Below are 24,655 nucleotides of genomic sequence, written 5' to 3' on the forward strand. Positions count from 1 at the left end.
CTAGATAATGGCTTTTCTGCTTAACTTTTATCTTCCTCTCTCTAGTTCTCCCTCAAATGTACGTAGCAGCATTCACTTTAAAATCCGCAGGTTGACTCTTCCTGCTCTTCTTTTTTCAATAATCCTTTATGGACATTACACTCCACCTTCGTGCCTGTGTGTGTTTGTATCTCGAGGAAGAGCTGCTTCAGACAGTGAATTATACTAATACCTCGTTTAATAACTAACCCAAACATTTGCCCTTGACATTCTCAGCACCTCAGTGCTAATTAAACAAAATAAACAGAGCCTAAATGGAAACCGAGCAAAGTACTTATCCTTCCTCAAAGATTTAATTTGGGATCAGCAACGCCGCTGACGGGAGACGGAAGCGCGAATCGCAGGTAAGCCCACACACGAATAATGAAACGCTGAATTATTTTTTTTAAACCCTCCACTAATATCTTGTGATTTAAAGGTCACTCCAGAAAAAGAATCAAGGTCAGGCACGGCTAATCCTACATCCGAGGCGGCCTTTCCCTTCGCCCGGTTCCTCGCTGCAGCGGTGCCGCGGCGGGGCCGGGGGTGCTGGCCCAGGACCCCCTCAGTGCCGGCCACACCCGGGGGCTGCGGGGCCGCCGGGGCACAGCCGGCGCCTCTCCCGCTCCCAGCGCGCCCGAGGCCGCCAGGGAAGCGGGAATCGACGCGAGGCATGACAAGCAGCTCCGAGCGCCGCCTGCGGCCGCTGAAAGTTCCCCAAAGTCGGCCCCGGCGGGGCGGAGCGGGGCCGACAGGGGCCGCGCCCCCGCCCCTTCCCCGCGGAGCATGGCCCGGCCTCCCCCGGCAGGGGTGGGCTCGGGGCGGAGCGCTCCGCGCCGGGCCGGGCCGGGCGGCGCCGGAGGGCCGGGGGAGCTGCTGCACCTGATACACCGGGGCGGGAGCGCGGCGGAGGAGGGCGGGAGGGAGCGGCGCTGCCGCCGCCTGCGAACGCCTCTCGCCGCCGTTAGACAGCGCTGGTCTCGCCGCTTCTCCCTCCGCCCGCCCCTTCTGCGCGGAGCTGGGCGCTCGCTCCTGTTCCCCTCGGGGCCGGCGGCAGTGCGTCCTCCTGGTCTCCCCTGGGCCCCATGGCTTCGGCCGGCAGCGGCATGGAGGAGGTGCGCGTCTCGGTGCTGACCCCGCTGAAGCTGGTGGGGCTGGTGTGCATCTTTCTGGCGCTGTGCCTGGACCTGGGAGCTGTGCTGAGCCCCGCCTGGGTGACGGCGGACCACCAGTACTACCTGTCCCTCTGGGAGTCCTGCCGCAAGCCCGGCAACTTGGACAGCTGGCTCTGCGAGTCGACGCTGAACAGCGGTGAGATTCGGCTGCCCCCGCTGCCCCGCTCCCCTCCGCCGCCAGCCCTTGCTGCTTTCCCCCTCCTCGTCCGCCTCCCGTTTCCTTGGCCGCACCCCGGGCACTGAAAATTCCTTCCCCTCCCCATGCCCTGGCTGACCCACCAGCATCCCTCGAGCTGCCTCTCCTTCACCCTAGTCTCCTTTCGGGAGTGTATGCCAGCCCTTCCTGGGGCCAGTCCCCCCAGACCGAAGCAGTGCCCGGGCCGTGCCCCGCTGTCCCCTCCGGTTCCTCGCCTCGCCCTTTGCCGCCCCGGTCCCCGCCCGGCTCCCAGCGCAGGCAGGAGCCCCCTGCTTGCACCTTTGTCCGCCCGCCCTCTCTTCCCTTCCGAGCTTCTTCACCCGTCCCCATCCTCCTCCTTCTCCCCGTCCTCCCCCAGCCTCCCCGACCCGCATCTCGCCGGCGCTCGGGCTGGGGCAGAGGCGGCGGCGCTCCCGGCGAGCGGCGTGTGCGGGAGGGGCAGCGCCGAGCTCGGATCGTGCCCGGCGTGCGGGAGGTGCGAGGCTTCAGCGAGCGAAACGAGTCACATATGGTGCTGACTGGTTCCCTATGTGCCATGGTACTGTCACAAAAGATCCCGAGTTTGAACTAGTTTTGATTATTTTTTCCGTGGAGAAACTGTTTGGGATCGAGTATCTTATACTGTCCCTCCGCCCCCATGTAAGACGTCTCCGGTTCTGGAAAGTTGGGGCTTCCTAAACCCAAACCGGTCGCTACTTTGTCCAGAGTGGGGACGCCTGGGCTTGGACTCTCTCCATCACGCCGGGTGTGCTTGTGTGTGTGTGTCTTTCTCTATCACTTACTGATCTCCCCATCGTCTTTCACGCTCCTTTGCCTTCATGCCACACTCCCCGTTGTGATTTCTTGATGCTCATTCGTACTTCACCTTTTAGGTCTTTGATCACAGATTGTTGTTTTTCTTAACGTCATTTCACTATTGCTTGCAGTACTTCAAAAACGGGTTGTGAATGATAAAAACAAGCTGCCTGTTGAATATTTTTCAGTAAATTCTTTTGTAGTGTGATAATTGTTTTGGTTTTCATGGGTGGTTTTATTTACTTTATGCCTGATAGCAACTTCTGGAGCCCCAATAGAAACACTGGTAAATGCAGCCAGCCTTCCCCCACATCGTTTTTATCCCCATTCCTGTCCACACACACAGACACACTTGCATTGATAAATCATCTGTTTGGATTGCTGTGCTCTTTGGGTAAATCGTGCAGGGACAAGATGTGTGTTTTGGGAGGGAAAGCAAAGGACTGACTATATTCTTGGTGTGTTTTGTTTTCCTGCGTTCTCTGAAGTCCTTGTATAGGTTCTGGGAAATAACTGATCTCAGTTTGAGTTGGAATTACACAGGTTCCTTCGCTGCTGTGCTTGTTTTGTTTTTTGTCGTGTGCAGTAATATTTGAGAGTTTAAATGTTGTTTGAGATTTTGTTTTAAGTAATATAAAATGAATTGTAAAGAAATGCCGGTTTCAGTCAGTTACCAGGGTGTCTGTACAAAGTTTGGAGTGCTTTCTTTTCCTTCCCTGGTATAAATGGAAATTTATGTAGGAATGTCAGCTTCTACGTGTCTCCTTAGCAACGTGAATCCTTTGCCCCTTCTCCCTGTCTCCTGAAATAGTATCCCCTTGATTACAGAAAGACTTTTCAGATGGCTTGAATGAGAACCTGCTTCCAATGCCCCCCAGGCCCACACGCTGTGCTGGGCTCCCCCTTCCACCCATCTCCTGTCACGCATGCGTGTGTACAGACACACACAGACACAAAAGTGGGACAGGGAGAGGAGCAGGACAGCTTATGGAACAGCATAAAGGGACACTAATCTCTCTTGTTCCTCTCTTGGTCACCTGTCTGTCTGTGGGGATGTGGAAGATGAATGGGTGAGGATGGATAGGAATGAGATGTAGTTTTCATTGCATGCTGTATGTTGAAAAGCTGGTCTGTCCTCTGCTGGTGCCTTCTTCTATCGTGCACAAATTCCTGCCTATCCAGTTTTATTCAAGTTCCTTGAATGAGCTTTACCCATTTTCCTCAAATACTTTCCAGTCTCGTAGAGCCAAATTTCAGAAGCCACTGTGGAAGAAGTGAATGGTTGTTTTACTTGAGGTGACTGGGATAAACCCTTCACTTTTCTCATGCTCAGCACAGAGTACTGCATTCTGACTAGACCTGAAATATGAGAAACTGCACTGTTTTCCTCTTGCCTTTTGCTACTGTGGTACAGTTGCCATTAAAGCCAATAGGAGGGCTCCCACTAAGTTCACCAAGTTGGATTGGGCTCATATTTGAGACTGTTTTGTGTGCTGGCATTAATATTTTAAGTGCACTTTCCGCCTACATTGTGAATCCAGCAAGCAGGATTTTGCAGATAGTGGAGAGCTCCCACAGGGAAAGCTCTTTTAGCTTGATACCAGTGCAGGCAGCTTTGCAGCTAGCTGTGAGAAGCAGCAGCACACACAGGAGAAAAGGCATCTTCACTCATGGTTTTAAGAGATTTACTTCATCATCCCTTGAAGGAGAGCACCTCAAGTGGCACCATCAAGGGCATGCTAACACTAGAAGCTGTTAAAGCATATTCGAGGTTTAATTAAAAACTTCTGTTGTAATTAGATGTAGGACCCCTGACTGCTGTCAGAAGGGCAACTTGGTAGTGGAGAGCAGAAGGAAATGCACAGAGCATGGTGGCATTGGCTGCTGTAGCAGGGAATAATCTCATTTTTCCTGGAGCATTGCTAGTGCTTGGAGCATGTGTTCACATTTGTTCTTTTGCTGTTCCAATGGCTTTTTTGTAACTTGCAAGTGTTGTGTGCTCACATACTACTTTTAAACTTGTGGAAGTACTTCACAATAATTATGGTTCAAGTATGTAAAATAGTGAGTCAAATTAATTTTTTGACATCTGAAAATTATAAAATATCTCATCTTAATTTGCCTTTTTTTTTGTTTTTGGAGTCTTTAGGATCTCAGTAAATCTCCCACTAGCAGCAACTTCAGGAGATGAATAACAAAGTTGCCAGTGTGGAAAGCTTCATTACAAAATATTGAAATTCAGAATTGCAGTTGTAAAGCTCTGAAGTTTCACCACCTGTCTTGGCATATAGCTGTTTTCTGTGATCAAAGCTTACCTTGGCTAATGCAGAAGTTGTCTTTAGACCCACTGTATTTTAAACTTGTGTGTCTTTAAACAAATTTATTTTTTTAGACCTTATTTGAAATGCGCTATAGCTAGTTTGTGATGGTTTATTTGCAGATTTATCAAGAGTGATATATGAATATTTATTCCTGTCACAGCATTAAAATTAAATGCATCCCATACAAAACTGCCTGATATATCTATACCATCACAGGTACTTTTCTTCTTCCTGCAGATTAATAACAGTAAATTTAAATTTTTGCAACAGACTGCAGCCACTATGGCTCTTTAAATCAAAGATACACAAATGTAATGTAGAAGAAATAAAGGGCTCCACAGAATCTGACCTGCAGGTAAACAGTGTCTATTTTGACTTAAATATGTGTATACGCTATTCATAGAAAACAATGGCTCCTTTGCAGCCTTTCAGTTTATTGTGAAAACAGCAGATACAAAAATACATTTGAATGGTTTTGATTAACTGTATTCATTTTGGTGAATGTGGGGTATATGGCTTTGTTACTTTACAACCTGTGGATTTCTTTATGCAACATTCAGATTTCTTCAAGAATATTATGCCCTTTTACAATTGCCCATGAATACTTGAAAAACAAAACATCTCCAGGAAATACATGCAACAGAGTCTCTGAATGTGTATTAAACTTTGTGATGAGCAAACAATGAAGGTAAGCTTAGCCTGTAGCACAGTGCAGTAAACAACTTGAGTCTAGTTTTATGCTTGTAATTTTGTTCTAATTTGTTCTTAAAATAAAAGCAGCATCAGAGGCTGTTCATTCGGTAGCACTTTAAGGGGCTTAACCTTAATTACACATTAGATGCAGATATCAGAATTGACATGCCAGAATAGTCTTGGATGGTATCTCCTTGTTCAGAATCTAAGGAGCTGTTCCAAGGGGAAATTGCTAGCTCAAAAGCAGCTTCCTCATTAGAAAATCTGGATCATTGCTCAGATTTGATGTTGACATGTATTTGCAAAAAGCTCAGCAAGGCTGGTAGTTTGCTATAAAATAACAGAAGAATGAATGTGATTTTACTTACCTGAAAAAAGAGGCTCATACAATCTAAGGAGAAATTAATAAAGCATTCCTTCTGGTTTTGAATACTGTAGTCTTTCATTTTGTGTATTAACTCTAATAATCATCCCCAGCACTGTATCTGAAGATGGATATATAATCAAAAGCCATACTACTTCACACTCAGTGTCTAAGGCTCTGAGCAGGCTGATCTAATTTTGAAGTTGAGTCTGACTTGAAGGTTGGCCCTGTTTTCCATGGGGAGCTGAACTAGGTGACTTTCAGACACCCTTCCTAACCTAAATTATCCTTGGTGATTCTGTGATGACTGACACTCTGTTCATGCCTGATGTCTATCTGGCTTTTTCAAACTGTGCAGAATGCCTTGAATTGGCTTAACTAACTTAACTCTCAGCAGCCCCAGAGAGAACATTTCAAGGAGTGCTCCCTCTCTTACAAATGGACCCAAGGCCATGGGAGCAGCAGATCCTGTTCAGTCTGGACCTTTCAGTATGGTGCAAGCTGCCATTGCAGGCACCCTTCTCCAAGCAGTAAGAGACATGGTTAGAGCTCATCTGTGATGTTTGTGTGAGCACCTCACACATTATCAGTGATAATACTCTTAAAAAATAAGTACTTGTAGCTATAGTGGGTTATTGCTACTGCTGTAGTTCATTGCAATTTTAAAATCAGTAATGTATTCTATTGCTTTAAGTTTTGTTTATTAAATCTGATGTCCCTGGAGTTAGGGATAATGCAAGAAGTTTTAATATTTGATGAGATTTTTATATTTAGAATTGCATAGAGAGTGGCCTTGCCTCTGCTACTGATTTGTGGCCCAAGATGACCACATAAGATTCAGAGTAACAGGAGAAGTGGTAAAGTCCAGCCAGCTCTATTGCTTTATGTATTTCACTTGTTCCACTTAAAGTCATTGTTCTGATGGAAAGTACACCTCAAACTCTTTAAAATGCTGATTGTTTTTCTCAAGGAACAATGGAATGTGTTTTGAAAGTTGCAGAAGATTGCCATTCTTCCAGAAGAACATTGATAACCGTGGAAAATAGTTACTTCCAGTTCCAATGCAAAGCATAGTATTTCACATTGCTAAAAAGTAGTAGCTTTTATAGAAGAGGTCAGAAATACTGAGCTTACTGTGAAAAGCTTGTATAACACATCTCCCACACTTCTTTCCTAATGGTAGAGTTCTAAGAGTTCCAGGTTTTTGTGAAGTTCTCAAAGTTGTGGGTGTGTGCAGTTGTTTGAGGGTTTTTTATTATTTTTATTGAATGAATGAATGAATGAATGAATGAATATACAATAATTAAAATGACATAGTAACAAGCAAATCTCAGAAGAATGCTGTGTATCCAATAGAGGAAATGCCTGAGTACATGCTGTACTATTCTGTGAATGAATTATAGATTACATGATTTTCTGTAATGCTGTGCTTGTCTTGAAGTCCTCTGTTGGCAAAAGCAGTGTGCAATGTGTTGCTAATAAATGGTAAAATAAAGATCTATACAATGGCACCATTTAATTTTTTATTTGCAGTTGTGCTGTGTTTAAAGAACTTGGTGATTTTAGAAATGAAAGTGGACCACAGAGCAGACATACAACATTCCTCACCCCAACCCACACCTCTGCAAAGGGTATATATTTCATATAAATAAGGAATGCAAGCTTGATTCTTCACGAGAGCTGTGTGTCCAAGGGCAGGTGAGCAAGCACCTGCTGTGTTTCAGGTTGCTCATGCATCTGCACCCCTCCAGGCATTTAGACCATTTTATTGTCTTGCTGTCTCTTTCACACACCAGTAGAGTTGCTTACCATATTTTTACAGATATAACCCAATTGTCCCCTGCTCTCCCAATGGCATCTTTGGGTGGAAGGTGAGGGACACTGTCGTAGACATCTTTTCATGAAAAATCCTTTCCTTAGGATTTTTCCTCCTGAGAAGCTGAGAGGCCTCAGGAACAAAATGTAAACAATGATTATCTGCTGCTGTGGAATGCAACAGGTGCATCTGGGATTGGTCTCATAGAGTTGTTTCTAACTAATGGCCAATCACAGTCAACTGTCCAAGACAGAAGCCTTTGTTAACATTCTTTTCTATTCTTAGCTAGCCTTCTGATGAAACCTTTTCTTGTATTCTTTTAGTATAGTTTTAATATAATATATATAATAAAATAATAAACCAGCCTTCTGAAACATGGAGTCAGATCCTTCATCTCTTCCCTTCTCCAAGAACCCCTGTGAACACTGTCACAGGACACTGCTTTCCATGGCGAGGTGGGCAGTCTGCATAGTGGCTGTAGTGGCTGCCTAGTTCTTCCCCCAGACTATCAAGCACATCCTTTCCAGGCTGAGGAGGGTAGCTGGGAGGAAAGCATCTCCTGCCTGGAGCATCCTGGCAGTGGGCTGTTTGTTATCTTGACTGCAATAGTCAACCTCTTCCTCTCTCATCTCAGTTACTGTCACCCTGATTTTTTAAGATTTTCTAAGCCTTCTGATATTTGCATTCTTGTAAGAAACTTTCTCACACACTTTCTGTAAATAACTCATTGTTTTGCATTCTTTTATGGAGGATGAGAAATTTAATAGACTGTTGGTTTGTCCAGTGTCATTGGAGAGGTGGCACTTTCACCCTCCAATCCACTGTCACTTTTGGAAATCTATAAATGTTGGAGTCAGAAAATAAAAATTCCCTTTTTACCTTGAGAACAGCGGTGTGTCCACGTCGTGTTGTTTCGTGTCTTATAGTGACAAGCTACCTTGCTCTTGAGAAGAGGAAAGCCACAGGAGGAGCCCAGGTGAGAGGGTTGCAGCTCTGTAGGGAGCTGCTAAGGCCTTTTTCCCTCAAAGGTGGGAGAGCCCTGAGTCTGGGCCACCATCCAGTGATGGTCAGCATTCCTGTGCATCAGGGGAAAGGTGCATCAACAGCAACAGAGTGTTGGAAGGGACCAGTTAAATAAGAGGCTCTCTGGAGCAAGACTCAGATCTGGATTTCCTTGTACCTATTTGTTCATGGACCTCATAAATATTTTTGTGCCTTGGGTCTAGCAGACAGAGGAGGGCAGTTACAGCCTGCCCTAGCAATCAGGAAATCCCACTGGGAAAAGGGAGCAGAGGTGTGAGATTAGAGTCTGGAGCGAGGGCTGGGAAGCAAGCCTTGCAGCTTCTGGAAAGCTCTCTAGCCCCTGGGTATGGCAGCTAAGGAGTTAACTGCCTTCCTCCTTCACTGGTTGCCTGCCCTCATTATCCATTAGCATTCTGCACCTCTGTAAGACACAGGGTCTGCACCAGAAAGCTGTTTTCTGGATATCTCTCTGCTTGTTCTCTTTTTCTTTGATTGATTCTAAGTGACTCTTCACTTGGCATCAGGAACACCAAACCATCCTACAAGCCTCTTGTACAGTAAATGCAAAATGACTGATGCCTTATGTGGAGCCTCTGAATTATCCGTAGGAGGCACTTAAGGATTTTGGCACCCAGCATAAAATGCTTAAATTTCTCTTTGGGTGTTGTCAGTGTACTGGTGAATTGGAGCTATGGGAAAGTCTTCCTGTTGGTCCCACGGGTGTTGTGCAGCACTTGGGTTATCCAGGGCTTGTCCCACGTGCTGCTGTGTGTGGATAAAGACAGATTTCTTAGGGAAAATGTCATGTTCTTCTTTTTAACATATCTGTGACTTAATGTAGCTCTTTCATTTGTTTAAATTTATGGCATTTAAAAGAAAGCTTTGGTGTAAAGTGAGTTCTCTCAAGGAAATTGTGCTTTTAGCCAGAGCTGGCTGGTTTCTGCAGCCCTGGTAATGCTAATGCTTTTCAAGTGTCTGAGTGACTTGAGTAGCCACGTGCACAAGTAATTTTCCTACGTCAGAAAAATCTTATTCTCAATCCATAAAATAAAAAGAAAAATATAAAAGCCAGAGTATGTCTGTGCAGCAGCCAGCACTAGTAAGCATACTATATTAATCAGTGAACAGAAAATACTTATTTATTGTCATTTTTGTACAAGGCTCCACTGTGAAAAGCTGTGGCTAGAGCAATTTATGAAGGTTTGGTGTGGATCTTGCCAGGAAGCACTTGTGCCTGCAGTGAGCAGAAGTGTCCATTGTGGGATCCCAGAGGACTGCTCTTGCAGGCTGGCTCTACAGGAGCAGAGTGTGGACCCAGGAACTCACAGGTACTTCCCAGCTTCAGCCAGCATCCCCTTCACCCAGGGCAGAATTCTTCTGAGCAGCTCTTTGAACATCATCATTCTGCCTCAGGCTGAGGCTCCAGAGGTGACCTCTGTGGAGTAATTTGATGTGAGACCTTAATGGCCCCTGCTGTTCCTCAGCTTTCCCACAGAACTCAGTGGACCTTCACCTTGTGCAGAAGCCTCTGCTCATGATCCTGGTGAGGAAAGAAGAAATCTCATTGATCATGCAACCAAAGCACTTCTAGGAACTAGAGTTTGCCTTTTATGTTTTTATATATGCACTACACTTCTCAAACTGTTGTTGGCTATTTGATATCTAAGTTTGAATATGAAGCAATTAGGAATATCTCTAGCTATCCTATTTAAGTTGATTTTTATGATACTCACTGGATTACATTTAATTTCTTATGTGTGGGTGCCTCAAGTTTCTCTGCTTCACACATTGTTTCAAAATCATTATTCTTGATTTTAAATGCTATATTGCAATTTCTTAGAGTATTTATTGTCTGAGGTCAGGTACTTGATAAATAGAAGCATTGCAATGAATCAGAAAAACTTACTTGAGTGTTGTGGTTTTGTTTCTTACCAAGATTTTGTTTTGTTTAGAAGGTCAGGCATTGCCTTATTCATGTGTGAAGCTGCATGCATTTTGGTACTTCCGCCTTTATGAGAAGACTTGGTGAAGAGCTGTTGAATGCAAGAAAGGAGTATTTGATTGTTTAAGAAATTAATTCACTTCACATGCACTGTCTGGAATAGCCCTATACACAAATGCTTCACATATTCCACAGTATGTTTCTATGCCCACCACTTCTTCTACTTCTTTTACTTGGTAGAATACCATATTGAAAAAAATATTTAATTTTAGGGTACCTTACTGAAAACATGACGTCTATACTAGCTTTTTGCATTGATCTTCCTTGTATTAAAAAAAGGACCTAGTTATTAAAATAGACATTTCAGGACTTTGATGTGATTTCTTCTTCTTTAATGGCTTTCCCTGATGTTTTCCTAGTAGTGAAGTATTATTTTGTCCAAGAAATTGAGAAAATAGCACTGCTCTTAATTAAAAATCACAGCTCAAAGCCTTGGGTCATTTCTTTTGGGGAAAGAAGCGAGGACAGTTAGAAATGTCAGTGCACAGTTGACACTGTGCCTCTGGGTCACTAAGAAACAGGCAGAATTTCCAAATAGGAAGGAGACCAAGCTGTCCCCCAGAAAGGCACTGACTGTTGTTTGAGGAACTAACTGAAAATAAACTCTATCATCATGGTTTGGTGGCTTTTTATTTTTTTTTTTTTAACTGAAGATGGTAATTTTAATAATTTTTTTTCACCAAGTATGTATTGAAAATAGATCTCAAGTGCCAAGGTTCATATTGATGTATATTTCCAAATACTGAAGCCCACATCCCCAAACTTATGGGCAGATTGTTACAGTCAAAAATATGCAAACACTGTAATTGCTGTCAGAACTGCAGTATATCTTTCTCATGGTTATAGACATTGGGATGCTTCTTGGGGAATTTCAGACCTAAAAATAGGATACACTAAGTGAGCCTTTTCTTAAGAAATCTCTTGAGTTACCTAATAATTGTCAAAAATGTCTTAATTCTATTTTGTATGGGATAGGTGGCACTACTGGTGTAGTTCTTAATGTATTGCTAAAATGTTGGAACATTTGAAAAATCTAGTTTATCTAAACCAATAAAGGAAATCTTACTTGGGCATGATATTAGGTCACAGTGCTTTTTCAAGTCTAAAATTTTATTAACATTTCTGTGAGTTTTACTAGTTTTTTTACTAGTTCCTAGTACTTTTCTTAGATAATAGATGTGTAGTTTAAAAACCTGTAGTGGTGTACAGTGAAAAAGACTGATGTGTACTCTTCAAGTGTAACCAATTGTGTTTTGAATGCAGATGAGTAATAATTGTCATCTATAAAGCCCATTTTACTTCTGTTTTTTCATATTTCTGTCTCTGTGAGAACAAGCAGTCTTACTGAACTGCTGAGGCTCCTGAACTTACAGTTCTTATTAGTAACTTCTTTGCAAGATTGGTGCATGCCTAGAAGAGATACAAGCATATTTTGGCTGCTCTAAAGTAGGTTTATGATGTTTATGTTCTGTGTACCAGTAGCACTGTGTAACACAACAATCTCCTGATCCCATTCTGGTACTGTGTCCTGTAAATCACCTTGCGTAGTCTGAGAAACACTACAGATCTTTTTGTAGAAAAATTCTGTTTCCTCTATGTGTTTATATTATAGATATTTGATTTGCAGTGTGCTCTGCCTTCAGAGGTAGTGGTTCTTTGTATCTTTCTTTTACTTTGTGTGAAGACCAATGGCCTGGATTAAAAAAAAAAAAGAAAGATAAAAAATTGCTGTTAAGTAGAAGACCCATGCAGAAGATTTGCTTTCTTAGTCCACCATAAGCTTTATTTTGTCACCAGATCAAATGGCTTTTGAAATTGAAAGTTAACATTTTTTCCAAGATGACAAGGAGATTTAAACATCTAGTTACTATGGCAGCCACTATAGGAAAGTTTATTCCTGTATTCTTCATGCACTAATGTCTGACCTTCACAATGTTCTTCAGCCAAAGTCCCTGCAGCTCCAGGCAAAGGCTGGTAGCGCTGTGTGCTCCTGTGAAAGGGACTAAAATAAGCAGGCAATTCCAGATGTGCCCAGAGCACAGCATTCAGTGCCTGGTCCCCAGCTGGTAGTGAGGAGCAGTGAGAGCCTTGGTTTTGTCCTGCTGTCAGCATCTCTGAGTAGGTTGTCTTACTCAATAAATTAATTTTGTTTATTCGAGGCAGTTCTTTTTTAGTTAGGAGTGTAGGTGTCTCCCAACACTCATTTGTCCTTTTACCTCCCACATCAGTGCTATAGTAAGGTAGTTTGTTTATTTTTTAACCTTTCTAAAATCTATATATTTGTCCTGGAAGTTAAACTTTATTCTAACCCTGCACTTATATCATCTTTGCCCAATTTGTTATCAGTTTTTTGGTGATTTTTCCAGTGTTGCTTTGGAAAGCCATAGGATGCTTAACCTTTTTTTCCATTTAGCTGCTACTCCAGTGTCATACACATCCCTTTGCATTAGAGTTTGGCACCTGATCAAATGCAAAGATAACATTTAATATTTAATTATTTATGGTGACTTTCAAAACATTTTAGTTTCTCAGTTTTCCTGTCTGGCCCTTTAATTTATTTCATCAATTTTATGTGTCTTTTAACTTTGGTGTGATATGGATTTATATGGCTGGTCTTTGTATCTGTGCAGTTTTCCAGTGCGAGGATTCCTTTCATATTGTTCCAAAGTGATCCATTCTGTTTATTTATGTCTGTTTTTTATATCTGTAGTGCAGTTTGCTATTGGAAAAATCCTTTCTAAATCATCAGTACATTAACCTCTTGGTGTTTCTGAAGGCTCATGTTAATATTAAAAACCACTCACTGAAACATCTCTGTCCAGTCCTAAAATCATATTTCCATCCCAATAGTGATAGTGTAGCAGTGGGACACACAACGAACTGGCATTAGAGATTTAGAAATTGCATGTTGATGATAGAATGAAAGATTGTTCCCAGCCTTGGGGTTTAGTCCAGTAAAAAAAAAAGGAGTAAAATATCTTGGAAGTTGGAGTAGTTAGTAATTAAATTATTAGTAAAGGACATGCCTGGATTTCTGAAAAGAATGAAAATAAATGTGTATACTTGCACAAACACACCTTTAAAATCACTTTATTTTCAAGCAATGCTTTTATAGCTCTTCTACCCACTTTCTTCTTCTAATCTCCTTCATTTTATTTCATGTAATATGTGAGGGCTTTTTGGTGATAATAGCTGCCAGCATTCCATTCCCAGACTCCACAGCTGCACTGTCTGTATCTTCAGCAGATTAGATTCCTCTTGAAACTGGATCCAATGTTTATTTAAAACAGGGCTTTTTACTCATTCCCAAAAGACAATGTTCATTGTTGTTGTTGTTTTAGTAACCTTAAGATACCTAAATTTATTTTGGAAATAATAATCTTATTTTCTGTGAACTTGGGCATTTTATTCTGAGTATCACGTGACTGGTGGCATTTTCAAAGTAGTGAGATGCAAAGGATCCATAGGTGCTTTTCCCATGAGCTGAATTTATATCATCTTCTTGAACTAGTAAATAGTAGTGATGAGCAGTAAATAGTGATCTGATTATTTTTCTTTGTGCCTGCTACTGGAAAGAGTAATATTCTTTTGGGAAAAGAGACAACCCAATGCCTGTGGCTTTCTAAAGTCCCACAGAAGCTCTTAAGTTAGATTTTGGATGTTGTACGCATGCATCATGGCCATCAGCTTACAAATGGATTCTGATTTATGTGGTTTAAGACTCCAAATATGTTGTTTATAACTGCATCCATTATATGTCAGAATAACTAGAAAATAGTCTGGGACAAGTGCAGAGGTTGTTTTTGGGGGAAGAAAAACTTACTCTTGAGGATAACTGACATTTTAAAATGGGCTTGAGATTTGACTGGATCTGCAGCTAATGATTGTTACTGCCTTTAGAAATTCTTGACTTACAGCTATCTTTTAGTGTTGAAAAATAATTTTTTTTTTTTTAACCTTTGAGCATCTCCTCCGTTTTGTTACTCATACTGTGGCCTTGGTATTTCCCAAGGGACAGGTGTGTATGATGGGGCTTTGTGCATTTCCCTTGCTGTGTCATCCTGATCAGCTCATGCAGAGGTTTGAGTTTCACTCTCTTTTGTGAGAAAGTTACAGCAGACAGAGGGGCAGCTAACCCTACACCAGCTAATTCTGAGCCAGCCTCAATTTCTCATTCTAACTTGGGTAAAAAACCAGGGGACCAAATTACTCAGTTTTACTTGAGACAAAATCCCAACGAAGCCAACTAAGGCTTGAGTAAGCGTGGGAGGTTGTGGCACTTTGCTTCTGAGTTACATCTGTTTTATGAAGGTGATTCACTAATTAGGGGGAAAAGAAATTCAAGGCACAGCTCTTTATTTACTCAAGCCTCAATGCAGCCTGTGTGTTCCTCATATTCTCTAGTTTCTGTCAGGCCTGTGGGCTTGTTTTACTGAAATTATATAATTATTTTTTCCCCTCTTTGTGTTTTTTTCCCCCTAGACTGGCAGATAGCTACTCTGGCTCTGCTGCTGGGTGGTGCTGCCATTATTCTCATAGCTTTCCTGGTTGGGCTGATCTCCATCTGCGTGGGATCTCGGAGGCGCTTCTACAGACCAGTTGCAGTCATGCTCTTTGCTGCAGGTAAGCACTGACATCATTAAAAACATTTCCTGAGAGCAGCTGAACCTTCATGGAGGGAGATATGCCTCGTTCTGCATACTAATTCAGAGGTGTTTGGTTACTTCTGTCTTAACTCCAGTGAGGTTTCTCAGGCTGTAAGTTCTGCACAGCATTAATCATTTTTGCAGTTGCACTATTATTAGTTCATAAACAATTATTTATTTGCATTATATTTATTATTTTATGAAGTTCATGCAGCAGGAGAAACTACAGAGGATAAATCTTAAAATACCATTTTTAATCTGTGACTTTGTGCTGCTTGATGTCCCCATTTTTATTCTTTGTGCATAGCCATTTTTATTTTAATGTTCTCTCTTTTGCAATTTTAAAGCAGGGAAATTAATACCCAAAGGTGAGCCCTGGAAGCTCTACATGTGAAAATAAATAGGATTATCTTTCAAGGTGTTTATATATGCCCCTGTGCCATAAGGAATTAATTTTATTGTGTCATCTTGCTTGGTTATTAATTTAACAAGCTGTCACCGTGCAGTCCCTGTTTGGTTTTAAAAACACAAAAATGGAACAGTTTATATAAACTATCACAAAATCTTAAGGGAGACCTAAGAATCTGAATTGTCTGTAAGACTGGTCCAGTGAGGTACAATAACAATATCAAATCATCTCCTTTTATATATATTCTGGTGCTTTGGGGCTTTGTCAGCATGGATGTTTCAGATTCTCCTGAGACTCACCGACCATGGTTTGCCTTCATCCTGTCACTCACATCTGCATTGGAGCCAGCAGCTTAAGCCCTTTCTGATAGCCCATAATGAAGAGGATGACAGAACCTTTGGGATGTGTTAAAAAAAGCCACTTAGAGGGAGATGAGAGGATGAGAATGTGGAATTGGAGGAGTTTGGGATGAAGCAGAGCTCTGGGAAGGCTCCTGCTGCCCCCTGCTGATAACATTGCCTTGATGGAACCAAGCCCTTCAAGACGCACTTTTATGTGCTCTGGACATATTCCTAGACTGCATTTCATTTGCTTTTAGGAAATTAAAGCAACCTAGGATCAGATTCCCTGAGTGGAAATCATCTGGTTTTGTTCTGTGTGTTGCATTGCTTGCTTGGGTAAATGAATAAAGGTACTGGTTAAATGAATAAAGGTACTAGTACTTAAATTTAGTGTTAATTCTGAGGTTTATAAGGTATGCTGGGCAGTTAACTTTGAAGGAAATGGGGTTATATAATTTTTGTAGTGGTTTTTTGTTTGGCCTTTGGCTTCATTTCTCATAACATCGTATAGTAACTTGGTAATTATTCAGCCATACATTCCTGTGTTGCTGTGTTGCCCATTTAGTAGTTAAGTTTGTACTAAAAAAAGAAATGGCTTTCCACAAGAAAATATTTCCTCAAATCCTACTGTTTCTCTTCATGTGCATTCCTCTGCGTAAAGTTGCTTCTAGTCTTTACTACAAAAGGTTGATGGTGAAGGCTTTTAATGCTTACTTGAATCTAAGAGGAAATTAAATTGGTTCTTTAGCTTTTGATGGTGTTTACATCTTCCCTTTGCCTCTGTGTGTGTGCATGTGCATTTTGAGCAGCCATAACCTGAAGCATATTGGAGGAGAGATGATGAGCCCAAGACAACCTGCCCCATTCTTCTTCATTATCTAGCAAATCTGAGGAGAATCCTTTCAGGATTTGACACTTACATTGTTAAAAGACATTTCCTGCAGATTTTATCTTTGATGTCAGCAATTGTAGAGATGAATATGGATGATGTATCTTGAAGGAATTATGGAAAGAATCCCCCACTGAAGAGGGGAAGGTTAAATTGTAGCAGTTTGTGCCTTATGCAGCTTTCCATGGATTCAAGCCTTCATCTGTGGATTTCACAAATCTTTCAGGATAAACACCACTCTGACCTGTGAATGTGCTGGCAAGACCAAATATTCTGTGTAACTCTGGTTGGGAGTCTGTGAGCTGCCTCTGGAAAAAGGGCACGGTATGAATTTCCCAGAGACATTTAATGATGTGTGGGTGTTGGGTAGGAAAGGTCTCTGTTTGGAAGAAAGGACAAAATGGAAAAGTTATTTCCAGGTGCTTTATAAGAGTCTAAACAGTTCGCTCCAGGCTATTTTTTTTCCTTCAAGTTTTGATTATTTTTTTTCCCTTCAGCTTCAGCTTTCAGTTAGCAACTCTGTAGGTGAGGGAGAAGACTGACTGAGTAGGACTGGAAGAGATGACAAAGAAAGGGACCAAAAAACCAAAATTCAACCTAGATGCTGAAAATAAGCCAACAAGTAATGAAAAGAGGTGAATGTGTCTTCCTAGAGCTAACAGTATGCATTTTAATGTTGAGAACTAGAGGAACACCTCAGGTAGTGGAAAAATGTGGAGCAGACAGGGAGGCAGTAGCAGGAAATCTTGCAGGGAGCCACCTTGGCTCATGTGCCTCAGTGCTCTAGTGGCGTCTCCAGCTCATGGACCTGCTGGGTGTCTTAGAACTCATGAATCAAACTGCACCCTCAAAGTGCAGGCTCACAAACCTGTCAGTGCAGGAGTTTCATGATACACTTACTGTTTAACTAAGTGCTAACCAAGTCTAATTTAGGGGCAGAAATAGGAAGTGTGCTTGCTGAAAGTCCATAAAAGAAACAAAAGAAATAGTAAAGATGCTTGCCTTTTGGTACTGTTTTAACAATTGTGACAGTGTTTGGAAGACTATCCTGGTAATATTAGCAAGCTTTTAATGCATTTCACAAGGTGCTTTTCCATGCAAGATAGGGAATACAGTGGCTAAGTGAAAATATTACAGGTAAGAGAGAAATATAAAATGGTGGCAGATAATAACTGAAGAATACTTAAGGAAATATCTTTTAATTCTGATAGAGCACAGTTAGATTTCATCCTTAGTTCTGTGCTATCACCTATTTTCATAATGATGTCGAAGATAGATGTGAAAGATTAGTTGTCAAATTTTACAGTGGAACTAGAAAAAATTGTGGAAACATTGAAAACCAGAATTTGATTTCGCGAAGTTGATGGAATGGTCTGAAAAAGTAGGACTGACTTCAGTAGAATGTAGTTCAGGTTGCAACAGGGCAGCAAATAGAGTCATAATATCAAAGAAATACTGTTGGGGAGAATACTCTTTAGGTTATGTGCTCAATCTCCTTTTTGAGGCAGCATGGTCTCTAACAGTGACAGCTTTGTCTGGCCCAGTTTTGAAAAAATTCAGGCATGAAGATGTCACAGCCTTTCCAAGCATGTTGTCCTGGGCCCTTACTGCCCTCCTTAGGATACTTTTTTCCTTGTTGATGTCCATCCTGAATCTCTGAGATTAGTGTCCTCTCTCATTACTGCCAGCTTGCCTGGCACTGCAAAGAGGATTTTTTTTTTCCTATCATTGTTGCAGCTACTTTTTCAGGTAATCTTTGAAACACCCAGCACTGATTAATGAAGTGCTTTACTCATCTGAAATGAGCAGGAGGTAGAGAACAGAAGTACAGAACTTACTAGCCAGCACCAGCATTTTCATAATTACAGATAAATTAGAAAGCCACATCCTAAGTGGGTTTTTTGATGTCAAAATTTACAGTCAAACATTTGTACAAAGAAAAAAAAGGATGACTGAAATTATATTTTCCCACTTTTAAAGCATTTCTTATGATTTCTGCATGCTTAATATGATGAATATGTATAATCGCTTATATTTCATGTGAATGGAATAAAACCGGTATTCCTGTTCCTATATTGCAAACATCATAGTGCTTTATAAAAACGTGTCTACATTTGGAGTGAACAATCAAGTTTGAAATGATTAGTCTTCTCTGAACAGCATTTGATAGCAGATTTTTAAAGATTTCCTTTGCAGCCTGGTTTTTCTACAGGAAAAGAATTGTGCTTCTGAAGAAGGATAGTACACACTTCCCTTAGCAGGTCAGCATAGCATGGAGTTCCTTTAAATTCATTAGAAACAGATCAGAAGTTGCAGGCATTGCTTTCAACATCTTTTGGGGTCATGCTGGTCATTTCTCATAACTTTGCTGACTGCTGTCTCTAGCTTGCACAGCTCCCTTCCTGCTCTACAGGGAAAAACAATGACAGAAGGCAAAACCAGTGCAAAGTGATGACAGTGCTATGGAGGGTGGCTGCTCCCACCAGCCACTTGCTGCCAGCACTTGCTCTGAGTTCTACAACAGCAAATCTGGATCAATAGTAGGGAAAGCTGGAACCCTCACTATGGAAATGTCAAAAAACCCTCTTGTGTGTGTTGCTGCTTTAGCAACATGTTCCTCTTCCAAGAGAATCACTTTTTTTTGGTTGTGTTTTGACAAGTCCAATCTGTAGATTGAAATTAAGCATACTTCATATGTTGCAGTGTGAAAGGTGGAGACTTCCTTGGTTTGCACTTGACAGAGACACACATGGAACAGCTTCTGCACTGACTCAGCAGAGATGCTGCATCCCCAGTGCAGGAAGGCACTAAAGAAAAACTCATATATTTCCATACATTTTCAGAAATCCTTTCCGACCTTGAATGGTCTTAAAGATGTGTCTGAAAGCTGAGCATATGTTGAGGTGCTTTTGGATGTAAAGATGCTCTCATTATACAGAACTAGAATGCATAATCTTTTCAAAAGAATAGGTGCTTTTCCCAGTGTAGCCTGCCAGAGTTTCTCAAATGTTGCACAGTATTTTGTGAGCTGACAGACAAAAAATTATATTCAAATGCAATAATATTAAATAACACTTCAATAAGTGTAGAATTAAATAAAAGTCCTGAGGATTTTGATATCCACATCAGAAAATCCACTGTGCAAACATTATTCAGATTGCCAGTCTCAAGTAAGGGTCCAAAAACTACTGTCTGTAGGCTAAGGTAGATGAGCTGAAATTTCCAGTGAGTGTCTTACAGAGTTTTATCACTGAGGTTCTGATGAACATGGGGTATGATCTCCCCACACCAGCCCTGTCCTCAGGACAGGTGAGCATTTGTCTCCAGGGCTAATGAAAAGTGCCAGTTGGGCAAGGGTGTGTGTTAGTGAAATAGCCAATGTGTGTCTGTGGATCTCAGAGACAGTGCTATAGGAAGTATTGATTTTGAAGCTTTTAATGTCTTGGATTTGACCTGTTTTATTATCTTCCTTCATCACACAGTATTTCTGACCCACCCCCTAAATTCATAATAGTTTGCTGGCTTGAAGTTTAGTGACTGATCAAATTTTATAGTTTCCTTGGTATTCTGTGCAAGAATGTCATTAATTCTGCTTACAGAACACAGTAATGAATATGAAATATGTGATTCACTGAGTCTCTGCTGAGCACAAGTATATATCACCTATGACAATGAATTATTTCTAAGCTAAGTAAATTATTTGATTCTCAGCAACATTTCTTAATATGTATTCTCGCTTCTCGTTTTGACTTATTTATAATGGCAATAGAACAAGATTTGCTGTTATGGAAGGAGTAGTGACTGCAAACTGAAATACAAAGGAGAAACAGAAATGAATTTGGGAAATGCCACTCTCACTGTTGATTTTGTGGACATTTGAAGGATCATCATTATATCACAGCCATAATATTTGTTGATCAGCAATGGAGTATGGAAGAGCTGCTCTGTTGTCTGTGAATGAAATTAAGGTGATTTAAAAAGGGCAGCACTTAGAAGCTAAGAATCTCCAAAAGCATTCTAAATGTGAATTTTAGTTATTTGATATTTTCTTTGTTTTAGGGAAGCAAAATAATGCTTCTTCTGACATTTGTATTTTTTTTTCTCTTTCAGTTGTTCTCCAGGTCTGCAGCTTAGTCCTTTACCCAATCAAGTTCATTGAAACGGTCAGCTTGAAAATATACCATGAATTCAACTGGGGCTATGGCCTGGCATGGGGTGCAACTATATTTTCATTTGGGGGTGCCATTCTTTATTGCCTGAACCCTAAGAACTATGAAGACTATTACTAGAATCATTTAATGAAAAGAAAAATTAAAAAAAGGATTACCCCATCTTTTCTAGCTCACAGTTTTTTTAGAACACTTGTGGAGCACCAAACAGTCTGCTCTGTTGATAAAATAGCCTTTGCCTTTTGGGTGTGAACACTGTAACCAGCTTTTACAACCATTTAGAAGAACTGCAAACACTAGGATTGCTGATCTTTCATAGGCAGATGCTGCAAGCTGCTGATACATAAACTTCATTTTTCCTGACAACAAGCAAAAGGATCTACGTGACAGCGATCATTGTGAGAAAACTAGTTGGAATGAGAATGCTATGCCAGCATCTGCTATTGCCTTCAGGGAAGCAGCTGGTATGGGCTCCATTTAGAAGTTTCCCTGTATCATAGAGGATTCAGATGTCTGATAAGCAGGCAATGGCATCGTGTACAATAGGCTGAGTTGGCCCCTTGTTTCTTGCTCAAAAGCGCTCTTAAGGAATTAGTTGCAAGGGACTGTGTGGAGGGCAGTGAATGTAACTGGTTAATGACTTGTCTAATATCTGCATTCAACAGTCTGCTGGTAGAATAATTTAAAAAAAAGAAAAACCCAAACAAGCCACCAACCCACACAGGATTTCATGAATTAGTAATCGACATCACCGTGCCAGCTGTAGCAGATTGTTGAAGGAAGTCCAAACCCAGAGACATGTGCTTCTGACTGTGTAGTTGGAAGTTGTCTCAGCTCTCAATGTTTTGCTGGAGGGGTGAAGATAAAGGGGAATATGAATGAATTGCAGTTGTCCTGAGTAACCATTTAACTTGCAAACATTGTCATGAAAAGAATGCATATGGATCAAGTTCAGTTATATTTTTGAAAGGTATTTGTTAGTATAAATGAATATATATAATGCAAATATATATGCAGAGGGAGAGAAATGATTCATCCTAAAATTGTAATATGAGCTGTGATGCAGTGGTTAAAATACTAACTTTGTACACATTCTTGAAAGTCTTGGATTGGTACCCCCAATTTTGATTGATGTTACAAAATAAACACACAATGGTTTGTCTTCTGTATATGCCCTTGTACAGACTCTGTGTTATGGGAAATGCTTAAAAGTTCACATCGAGTTAAGGTAGAACTGAACAAAAATAACTTCTTGCTATTCCATGTGTAATATAATACTTGCTGAAAATTCTTTTCTAAGGGTGTTGCAAATTTAAAAATTTCCATTTTTTAAAAATCTGGTTAGGTTGTGAGTGTCCCTGATCATCAAGAATACAGCTGAGACCCCATCATGTCCACATTAAAACATTAGCACTTCAGGAGGTAATCTCTTGTTTTTAAAAACTATTTCTAATGGACTTTTTGGTGATTATCTACATCTGATTACTCCTTGCCTAGTATGTTTCCCATTTAAAACATCCAGAGACTGTACTCATGAAATTAAACCCAAGATAAAATAGGGAGAACCTTCACATGAATTTAATCCGCATCACTTTTATTTTTGTTTACAATTTGCTTATTTGGATATTTTCAATTAATTATAAGCATATTTTTATACAATTGTAATCTTTAGAAATAACTATTTTTTTTAATGGAGAAATTTAAAATATATTCTCTGTGGACCTCTACACAAGCAGATATGCTGGGGTTGCACATCCACCTCTACACAAACGGTTTTGCTGGTTCCATGGAAAAGGCTCCTGAATTACTGGGTGTTAAGATGTCATCTCTTGTGTTTTTGCTGGGCCACCATCTCCAGGGTGCTGAGAGTCTGCAATGACCACAGGGCTGCCTTTAGGAGGTCACTGTGCAAGTATTGCTGGCTTGTGGAGATGGTTTATAAAACTCTGGCACATTCTGGAGTTCAGTCTTTACTACTGCGGCAGAATACTCAGAATCAGCAGTGGTGATTAATTAGATTAGATGGAGCAAAATGACAGCTTGACATGGAAGGGACTGCATGGCAATGCCTGGAGAACAAAAAGGATGGGAGGAAAACTTGGCTCCAGTTATTTCACAGGCACCAAGAGAGCATTTGTAACTCTGCTTTATTTCCTGAGACTGACTTAAGGCCGATATTCAGTATATAGTTCACTCAGTATCTTTCTGAACAGCTGTGTAATTCTGCTTTTATTTAGCAGCATGGAGAACATTGTAGTTTGGCATGGGAATTAGATTAGTGCAGAGAAGCCCACTGTGAGAAGATGTCTGTACCTTTCTAAGGAGATGGTGTTTTGGGGCCAGCATTGTGGCACTTGTCTGTGCTGACGAGAAGGTGCAATGCTGAGCCCACATCGTAGCCACTAATTTATCAAATTGTTTTTCTTTATGTAGAGTTTGAGAGAAAGCAGCTGCCAGGCCTAAGGCAGATGCAGATGAATGGTGTGTGCTGTGCAAGCCACTGGCTGTTAATGCGAAAGGTGTTGAGGCACAGCAATTTACAAATGTGAATGCCTAAAGACAAGGTTCTTGTTTCACAGTTGAGTCAAAGATCTGATTTTCAGTCCCAATGTCTGCTTTTCCTCTTGAAGGTGATGCAGTCTACTAGAACCCACCTCAGACTCCTCAGGACCTTTGTGTTTGGGCATTCAGTATGTGGATTTAGGTACCTGCCTTTAGCTTAGGTTGCTACTGCAGTGTCTTTTTTTTCCTCTTTACCATTGCAAATTTTGGCAAGCATTCTGTTTCTCAGAACAGAACTAAAGGTGAATGCAACTCTGTGCTGATTCTTGGGGTTTTTTTAGCCACGAAAAAGATGCAAGTCTGTGTCCTGAGTGTACGTACGACAAATTAATAATTTTGTATGATGTGCTTGTGTCATGTCACCATTATTTCAGTTGTTTGACTTTATCTCACTGGCAGAATGATTCTCTCCCACAACAAATCCATTTTTTTCTTCCAAATATATATGAATAAATATATATATATAGCAAACTTGCAAGCAGGGCTAGTTATTTGTATTTTTTAAGCTTAAAGTATACCGTCCGGTGCTGACAAATACCCAGCACCTCTTCTGGATTTCTTGCACAACTTCGTTTAGCTTTTGTAAATTTTAAAAACAAATATAGAGAGACCTATGTGTTTGAAATATAAATGATATATACGGATTAGCATGTAACTGTATATTATTAAACATGCAATGAATTGATTGGTAAGTGAAGTCTAATCTTATGGCTAGCAATGTAATTTATTCAGACTGTATTTTTGTACAGCGCAGTGCACACTAACCTATTGCCTCTGTGTCCTCTATAATGCCTAAAACTGTGCCTAGAAATTTCATTTATGTCTTTCAAAGAAAAGAAAAGAGATGATTAAATGCTTCATGTTGTTGATAGTATTGGTTTTTCTGATGTTGTTCTTTATTTATTTTTGAGAAGTGTATGGTATGTTTATTAAATGAATCCATCAAAATATGGTTCGTTTTAAATGGTCATTGTTAGCAGGGAAAGACTGATTTTTTTTTTTTTATCTAAACTTTTAAGTTTGCAGTTTTAATACCATTTCTGCATTTCACGATTTTTGTAGCTTACATAAAGTTTTATGTGAAAAAGTAACTGAAATAAAAAAAAAATTGTTACACTAAGAAAATGTGCCTGTTTTGCTCTGAGTAGAAGATGCATGCAGCTCAGGTGGTGTGGTTTCCTGAGGAGGAACAGGCTCCTTAGGCTAATGAATATTCCTAGTGTTCAGTTATTTACA

General features: G+C 40.8%; 1 protein-coding gene across 1 annotated transcript; it reads left to right on the forward strand.

Annotated features, from left to right (window-relative positions):
* The first annotated feature begins 835 nt into the window (after nt 1-835).
* Nucleotides 836-24,293, forward strand: TMEM47 (transmembrane protein 47). Its single transcript, XM_074534562.1, has 3 exons — nt 836-1,329; nt 14,886-15,026; nt 20,799-24,293. Exons 1-3 carry the CDS (start codon nt 1,104-1,106, stop codon nt 20,975-20,977), a joined length of 546 nt encoding a protein of 181 aa, XP_074390663.1. The 5' UTR covers nt 836-1,103; the 3' UTR covers nt 20,978-24,293.
* The last annotated feature ends 362 nt before the right edge of the window (nt 24,294-24,655 follow it).

This window comes from Zonotrichia albicollis, chromosome 2 (assembly GCF_047830755.1).
Source record: "Zonotrichia albicollis isolate bZonAlb1 chromosome 2, bZonAlb1.hap1, whole genome shotgun sequence".
Lineage (NCBI taxonomy): Eukaryota > Metazoa > Chordata > Aves > Passeriformes > Passerellidae > Zonotrichia > Zonotrichia albicollis.